General features: G+C 40.7%; 1 protein-coding gene across 1 annotated transcript in view; it reads left to right on the top strand.

The window, feature by feature from the left end:
- prph (peripherin) overlaps window positions 1–5,432 on the top strand; it is a 6,178-nt gene extending 746 nt beyond the window's left edge. Inside the window, exons 2-9 of the mRNA XM_008305800.1 lie at window positions 1,774–1,834; window positions 2,191–2,286; window positions 2,745–2,909; window positions 3,004–3,129; window positions 3,215–3,435; window positions 3,695–3,747; window positions 4,442–4,515; window positions 4,647–5,432. Coding sequence (XP_008304022.1) covers window positions 1,774–1,834; window positions 2,191–2,286; window positions 2,745–2,909; window positions 3,004–3,129; window positions 3,215–3,435; window positions 3,695–3,747; window positions 4,442–4,515; window positions 4,647–4,718 — 868 coding nt within the window. The 3' untranslated portion in view covers window positions 4,719–5,432. The remainder of the gene's footprint in view (window positions 1–1,773; window positions 1,835–2,190; window positions 2,287–2,744; window positions 2,910–3,003; window positions 3,130–3,214; window positions 3,436–3,694; window positions 3,748–4,441; window positions 4,516–4,646) is intronic.
- Window positions 5,433–6,591: the final 1,159 nt, after the last annotated feature.

The raw sequence follows: 6,591 nt of genomic DNA, 5'->3' as shown, positions 1-6,591 counted from the left end.
GATGGATAGATAGATAGATAGATAGATAGATAGATAGATAGATAGATAGCTAGATAGATAGATAGATAGATAGATAGATAGATAGATAGATAGATAGATAGATAGATAGATAGATAGGGCCCTGCGATAGACTGGTGACCTGTCCAGGGTGTCCCCTGCCTTCGCCCTAAGTCGGCTGGGATAGGCTCCAGCCCTCCCACGACCCTAGTGAGGATTAAGCGTTGTATAGAAAATGGATGGATGGATGGATAGATAGATAGATAGATAGATAGATAGATAGATAGATAGATAGATAGATAGATAGATAGATCCGACACGCTGAGCTGCAAAGTTGTATCCTATTCAATGTCATGACATCCTGATAAAACAACTGTTTTTTCTCTGCTTTATTCCAACATTTCTCTGTTGTGAGTCTCTCAGTCATGCATATTGAGCCACCGATGTGTGCAACTATGCTAACCATATTTCACTGACACTCTTGTGATATGCAATACATGGTCCACTTTAACCACAGAGCAGGTAGAGAGTCCCAAGGCGCCTGCCACTTGACTCCAGTAATGATGATGTAGGGCGTGGCACAAGAGCAGCAGCATGATACAGGATGCTGCACTGCATCATGTGTGCCCATTGTTTTCATGTATGTATTGCATAGCATCACCGACTGCCATGCAAGCTAACAAGTTGGCAAACCTCAGCGGTGACCAACAGAAAATCACAACACAGAAACTGATGCCAAATTAAGTCAGGATCTTTGTGTTTCCTTAAATAATGCAATTTTCTAGACTTCTACAAACACACACAAGCATGCGTGCTTTCAGGGGACATGACAGGAGGAAGGAGGCGGATGGATGGACCAGACATAGGGTGGGGCTGGCTGAGGAGGTGGGAGGGACAAGGGAGGAAATGGGACGAAAAGGAGGGGAGGCTGGATATCAGGCGTGGTGAGAATAGCGTCAGGAAAAATCAATGTGACTCCATGACTCCATTAGGTGTGTTTTCAGTGTCCCTCTGTGCTGATGGGATGGTGCCAGAGAACCCATTAGGACAAAAGGGTCCCGTGTAACAGGACATGAATTAAAGATGAGGAAGCAAGACCCACTAATCTACTTAATGTCCAGCCCGGGCAAGACTTTTGTCAGACAGAACAGATGGAGCACAGCACATCCAGACATCGACCACACATACGGCACATCACTCATGAAACATTAGCAGAGAATGAGCAACATATTGTGCATTGTGATATAATTTGTAATGACTCATCACTCAGAGTCTTGATGTCCTTTGTTATTTCCATTTCTCAATTTTGAAGAAGATAATGGCATTTTGTCTTATGACAGTCCACAAAAGTCTAAATTTACCAAACTATCTTTCACAACCATGCAAATGTTACTTATTTTATTTACTCTGTGCCCCAAGATTTGTGTCCCATCATTGTAAACTAGCCAGCATTAAATGAAGAGCTTCAAATCTATAAAAAGATTGAAAGTGTGTGTGTGTATCCTGACTGAGTGTGTGCAGATGACCTTCCTGAACTGTAGAGAAGCCACATTAGCTGAAAGGAGCAGCTGCTGGTCCCAGCGGACTCACTCCCGCAATCCTTTTTACGGGACAGTGACTTAACAAATTGATCCAGGAAGCTTTTTGCCAGCTGATGCCCAGGTTTAACCTTTGAGGGCGTTCTGGGAAAAATGTCACCATGTTGTTCTCTCAACCTTTTTGTAGAAAGAAGACTCCTGAGGAAATCTAATTTGAAATATTTTGTCTTGTCCTTAGGTTGGATGAAGAAGTTCAGAAGAGGGCAGATTCTGAGAATAACCTGGTCGCCTTCCGCAAGGTAAACACTCAGCTCACTGATTGATTACAGTGTCCCCTGTCTCAGATAACAGGTCAAAATGAACAGCTTTGTTCTATCTCTGATGCTTTCATAATAGTGTCACAGTAATGTGACAGGGCAGATTTTTTAAATAGTATTGATCCAAACTGGAGTGCAGGAGACGTTCTTTTTTTTTTTTCTCCCCCTCTGCTAATGCACTTGTCTATTCAAACAGCACGCCCTAAGGCTGCAAATGATTGATACAAGCAAAACAGTCACAAATCAAATGTATCCCAGTAGCACTAAACTCCTATCATCATGGGTTTTTAGCAATGATGACTTATTACAGGCATTTCTTTGTCTCAAAAAACAACCAGGATGTTGATGATGCCACACTGTCCCGTCTGGAGCTGGAGAGGAAGATTGAGTCTCTGATGGATGAGATTGAATTCCTTAAGAAACTCCATGATGAGGTAAGTGATGCTGTATTTCTGCATGTCTCCACTGTGCTGGTAGAAATTAAGAGAGTCCTGTTTTCCAAATGACTGAATCCTCTGTGTTTGTGTTAAACCGGCAGATTAATTTATTGAACATACTTGGTGAGATCATCCCTCAGATTACATAGTGCAAAGTGTTAATACTAAAAAAGGTGATAGATCAGATACTTTAGTGCAGCAAAGGAGATTCACTGGCAGCTAGTTTCTCCTCTACATACAAAAACACACTTTTTTTTTGAAAGACATTTTTTTTAAAAGAAATTACTCTCATAGTATTTGCTAAAGCTGGAGAGTAGCCCATTATTGGAGAAGCTTCAGGTGTATTATTGATGAAGCTGCATCACAAGACACGGGAGAAAATAAAACTGCCTGTGTAGCAAGAAAACTGATTTGCCCATTTATATGAGTCTCTATTTGTTTGCTCACATTATCAGGAAATCCAGGATGTACAAGTGAGCGTCCAGACCCAGCAGCTGAGGATGGAGGTGGACAGCAGCGCCCGCCCCGACCTCACCGGTGCTCTGAGGGACATCAGGGCCCAGTATGAGACTATTGCCTTGAAGAACATGCAGGAATCTGAGGACTGGTACAAGTCCAAGGTAGGCAGACAGACACACACACACACATTGGCAGGTGAACATGAATGTACAAATATTCATTCATTTTTTTGTGCTTCGTATTTTGTTCTTGCAGTTTGCTGATTTGACTGAGTCTGCAAAGCGTAACACCGACGCTCTGAGGACGGCCAAGCAGGAGGCCAACGAGTCCAGGAGGCAGATTCAGTCCCTCAACTGTGAAATCGATGCACTGAAGAATACGGTAAACCCACCAGTCCTCGGCCCGTTTTATTGCATCATACACTTTAAGGCTACTTTCAATCTAACGTGCTGCTGTACGCTTTCAGAATGAAGCTCTGCTGAGGCAGATGCGTGAAATGGAGGACCAGTTTGGAAATGAGATCGCCAACTACCAGGACAACGTGGGCAGGCTGGAGGATGAGATCCGTCACCTGAAGGAAGAGATGGCTCGCCATCTTCGGGAGTACCAAGACCTGCTCAATGTCAAAATGGCTCTTGACATTGAGATCGCCACTTACCGCAAACTGCTGGAGGGAGAGGAGAGCAGGTCGGCATTCTCCTGTTTTTACGTAACTTTTTCCGATTTGGATTTTGCTTCTGATTAGTGACAACATGGGCAGTCCATTAAGGTTTGTCACCTCACAGCTTAAAAGAGCTGAGCTCAATTCTAAGCCCCTGATATGATGTTCCTTTTCCACTGTCTAGTCTTTCATTTATGTCAAAGACAAACCTCCGAGCAAGTCATATGCAAGTAAATGACTTTTCATGACAGATTATAACACACTGATTTTATATTTCCTCTTTAGGATTACTGTTCCCGTTCTCAATATTGGCATGAGCAATCACTTTGGAGATCGAGGTAAGCCATAGCTCTTTTTTTCCATAATAAAATGTAATTTAAGTCTCTTGGTTTCCTTGTATCCTAAATCAGAGTTGTTAAATGGCAGAGCTGCTTGTTCTGGAAGTATTTTCTTTTAATTATAGCTTCAATTTACCTTGACTTCAAAACATAACAGTTTTTTTTTACTTCAGCCTCATTTCTGAGCAGCTATATTTTTGTCAGTTTGCCGCAGGGCCTCAAAATACTACAATACCCATCAGTCTCTGTTGTCATTGCTATTGAGAAGAAGGCAGTCAGATGCACAGATGGAACAAAACACAGAGGCAAATTTCAAAACAAATTCATTTAAGCCTCAAATTGCATAGTCAGGTTTGTTATGAGCATAATCTCTGGTTTTCCCTCAGTCCTGTGATTGACTGTTTCTTGCAAAAATGCACCTTGTAAGTTGTAGTTTACTTTTCATCTTTTGTTCACACGCTTGCACCTTATTTTATTTTTTATTTTTTCAATTCAAAGCTACCATCCAAAGCAGTTGTTCACTAGTGCCAGTGGCAGCTGTGAAAGTAACACAGCTGTCATTCTGCATAGGGATTTTTACTTCCAGAACAAGGAGTAGCCAAAATCCAACACAGCTCAGCACTGCTCAGCTACATCAATTTATGTGATCAATGGTTTCCGGTTCTCAGCAGCGTTTTAATCTGACTTTTGATAGACTATGAAAAAACTCCAGAAAATCCGGGCAAGAGGACTGTGGTGATAAAGACAGTTGAGACTAGAGATGGAGAGGTACAGAAATGACAAGACATGATTCAAAATAACTAGTTTAACACATTTTATCTTTTGAAAAATTGCAAGCAATGCAAGCATGACGTACTGTGACATTGTGGGACTAAGCTGGGTGTTGTTTTTTTCATCAGGTGGTGAAGGAGTCCAGGAGGGAGAAGGAGAGAGAGTCAAGTAAAACCGACAAGGACGACCAGGACGAGTAGATTAAAATTCATGAGATAATGTGAAGGCCAGTGCCATGATAGAAAAAAAAAAAAAAAACATTTGAAAGTGGAAAAAAAATAGACAAAACAAATTCGAACTATGTAATCCTCACTCCTATTAGTTATGCGTTTCATTGTCTGGCAAAGTATCTCTTAGCATAGGTGCAATGTTGGATGAATTCCTTTAGACAGTGTCAATTTGGTGCTATTTAAGCCACCCAACTTTTGCTAAATACTTGTGTCATCTGTAGGGTTAAGCAAAACCACTTTATTAATATACCACTTGAGGCCTTGATTTACAGTGCAATCCCGTGGAATCCTTAGACGACCACACGTTTCTAGCAGAGTATTAAACTACAGGCTCAAATTTGTAGTTGAAATACAGGATTTTAGTAGTTTGTGTCATAGATATGACTTACTAACAAACTTTCTGACACTGCCTTTTGGACAACACACCTTAAAAGACAGACTGATGAGAAATGAACACTTCTGCAATTTGTTTTATACGCCTTACTGTCCTTTTGTTGCGCAAACTACCTTTTCACCAAAGACATGGATGAATAATAAAGTTGTAACACGCAGGAAATGTTGACACTGAAAATATGACAGCCAACAATTGAGAAGACTTCTGCTGAATGTGCTTTGCAATGCTGTGTGTATCTGGCACGACTGATGAAAGAAAATGTACGTGCGAATAAAGCTAATTGGAGCAAATCTGTGTTGTCTGTCCAGATAACTGCTTTTATTGCAGTTGCTGTGTTTATCAATCATCTACCAATTCATTCTTTTAGTTCCATGCAAACAAATGCTTCCATAACCTGCACATGAGTTAGATTTTACTAACTTTCTCAGGATCAGTAAGATGCACATATACATTTGCAGGGAGAGGAGTCAACAACATAACAGGATTTAATATTTTGATACTGGCTGGCTTTAAATAGGTTTGCATAAATAATGATTTGGCAACAATGCACAAAACGCTATCTACTCTATGTTAGACAACTAAGAGAGTTCAAAAAGGCTACACAGCACCTTAGCAGAACATGCTGTGTGTTCATGTTGTTTCTTTTCTCTTAGGCCTTTCCTGAATTTTCTAAATCTTGGAGTCCAACAGATTGTCCAGAAGCTCTTCACCTGTAGCAGTCTTCTTATTATACTGGACAATCCTTTTGCATAATGTCACATGACATGCAAACGGTCTGCATTTATCAAAGAAGATGATTTTTTAAAAAAAAAATCTATTGCACCTTTTTTCAAAGTGTGGTGCAAGATGCATTAGAACATCAAGAGACAAAAAGATATAGCCAGTAGTGCGCGAATGTCAACTAAGAATATTGTAGTGTACCTCTTTTGCTCCGAATAGTCAACAATACAGCCCTTTATAGGGAGCTGAAGGAAAGTCAAGCCTTTTGTTCTTACAGTAATCAGATTACAGTAAAACTGACTGGACTGGTCAAATGACTCTTCTTTGACTGTTTCTCACCACAAAAGCTTCAGTTTAAGATAAAAAAATAAAAACCAGAACCAACCATCTCGTGCTTGTTTCTATGTAAGTCAGACTCACCTGCTTGTTGTCTTAGCTAGCTAGCTAACACCTGATCAATTTACGAAACCCTTACCTAAAAAACTGTAATGATCCTTCAGTCCCCGGTGCAGAACTCCATTCTGCGGATCAACCAGCAGCAATCCTATCCCAGAGATTTTGCCTTCACTTTGTACAGCAGGAGGTTCAAATACTGCAGGTGGCTGATCATGGAGCTCTGTGGATCATTACTCTTCCTCAATGACCCGGATGTTTGGCACATCATAAAAAAGTCCGAATTTCAAGCACTGAATTTGAAATCTGAAAACTGAATGCTGAATTTTCATAGAG

This window comes from Stegastes partitus, unplaced genomic scaffold (assembly GCF_000690725.1).
Source record: "Stegastes partitus isolate 25-593 unplaced genomic scaffold, Stegastes_partitus-1.0.2 Scaffold2631, whole genome shotgun sequence".
NCBI classification, from domain to species: Eukaryota; Metazoa; Chordata; class Actinopteri; family Pomacentridae; genus Stegastes; species Stegastes partitus.
This window is presented reverse-complemented; position numbering and strand designations above follow the sequence as displayed.